This window comes from Anopheles cruzii, unplaced genomic scaffold, assembly GCF_943734635.1.
Source record: "Anopheles cruzii unplaced genomic scaffold, idAnoCruzAS_RS32_06 scaffold04071_ctg1, whole genome shotgun sequence".
Classification (NCBI taxonomy): domain Eukaryota; kingdom Metazoa; phylum Arthropoda; class Insecta; order Diptera; family Culicidae; genus Anopheles; species Anopheles cruzii.
The window spans coordinates 1-1,599 of NW_026457656.1; the positions used below are offsets into that span (position 1 = coordinate 1).

General features: G+C 43.2%; 1 protein-coding gene across 1 annotated transcript; it reads right to left on the reverse strand.

Moving 5' to 3' along the window:
• Nucleotides 1-270: 270 nt before the first annotated feature.
• LOC128277124 (zinc finger protein 57-like) lies at nt 271-1,017 on the reverse strand (the record flags this gene model as incomplete). The annotated part of the gene is made up of 1 exon (XM_053015574.1): nt 271-1,017. A coding segment is annotated over one exon (655 nt), but the record flags the coding sequence as incomplete, so codon positions are not given.
• Between the last annotated feature and the right edge of the window lie 582 nt (nt 1,018-1,599).

A 1,599-nucleotide genomic window follows, 5' to 3' on the forward strand; every position in this document is an offset into this window, starting at 1 on the left:
GGGACTCGCCGTCGGGGCTGCGTCGAGGGCGCCTCGCTACGTAATTATGATGTACCGCAGCCGAGATTTTTCGTTTTCCTTCAACTGACGATCCGAAAATTCGTGGCTCCTTGGGATGGTCTTCTGACCCGTGAACATGCCACATATAATTGACCATGGGAAAAACATTGATTTCCCAAATTCAGTCTTCTTGGACCAGCCTTGGTTACTTTAAAGATTTCCTATTTTATTTATTTATTTCCCAGTTTCTGAAGAAAATTAATTTTATTGGGTCTGGTTCAGGTCGTTGCTGTTCGTAAATGTTTGATAACTGCTATTTCATACATTTCAGTTTTAATTTTTCTTCCACCCTTCCACCCTTCTTATTTATCCTTCTTACCCTTATTGTGAATTTTCGAATGTTTTACTAGTGTGCTGGATGTACGGAAGGCTGTTTCACAGACTTTACACTGGTATGGCTTTTCGCCAGTGTGAATGCGGATATGACTCTTTAGGCTAGATAACTGTGCGAACCTTGATGAACAGTGAGGACACCGGTGCTGTTGGTCCTTATTGTGAATTCTCGAATGTTCTGCCAGATTGCTTGATTGGCTAAAGGCTTTGTCACAGACTTTACACTGGTATGGCTTTTCGCCAGTGTGAGTGCGGATATGATTCTTTAGGCTAGAAGACTGTGCGAATCTTGAGGAACAATGAGGACACCGATACTGTTGGTCCTTATTGTGAACTTTCGAATGTTTTACTAGTGTGGTTGATGAACGGAAGGCTTTGTCACATACTTTGCACTGGTATGGCTTTTCACCAGTGTGAATGCGGATGTGATACTTAAGAGTAGATAACTGTGCGAACATTGATGAACAGTGAGGACACCGGTGCTGTTGGTCCTTATTGTGAATTCTCGAATGTACTGCCAGATTGCTCAATTGCCGAAAAGCTTTGCCGCAAACTTCACACTGGTATGGCTTTTCGCCGGTGTGAGTGCGTATGTGATTCTCTAGGCTAGACGAGTATGCGAACCTTGATGAACAGTGAGGACACCGATACTGTTGGTCCTTATTGTGAACTTTCGAATGTTTTACTAGTGTGCTGGATGTACGGAAGGCTGTTTCACAGACTTTACACTGGTATGGCTTTTCGCCAGTGTGAATGCGGATATGACTCTTTAGGCTAGATAACTGTGCGAACCTTGATGAACAGTGAGGACACCGATACCGTTTGTCCTTATTGTGAATTTTCATATGTTCTGCCAGATTGCCTGATTGCCTAAAGGCTTTGTCACAGACTTTACACTGGTATGGCTTTTCGCCAGTGTGAGTGCGTATGTGAATGTCCAACTCAAATAAACGGGCAAACTTTGAAGTGCAATGAGGACACTGATGCTTTGGGTCCTTATTGTGAATTTTCGAATGTTGTGCTAGTATGCCTGCTGAATGGAAGGCTTTGTCACAGACTTTACACTGGTATGGCTTTTCGCCGGTGTGAGTGCGGATATGAATCTTTAGATTAAACGAGCTTGCGAACATTGATGAACAATGAGGACACTGATGCTGCAGGTCCTTATTGTGAATTTTCGAGTGTATTGTTAGTGTGACTGATGAA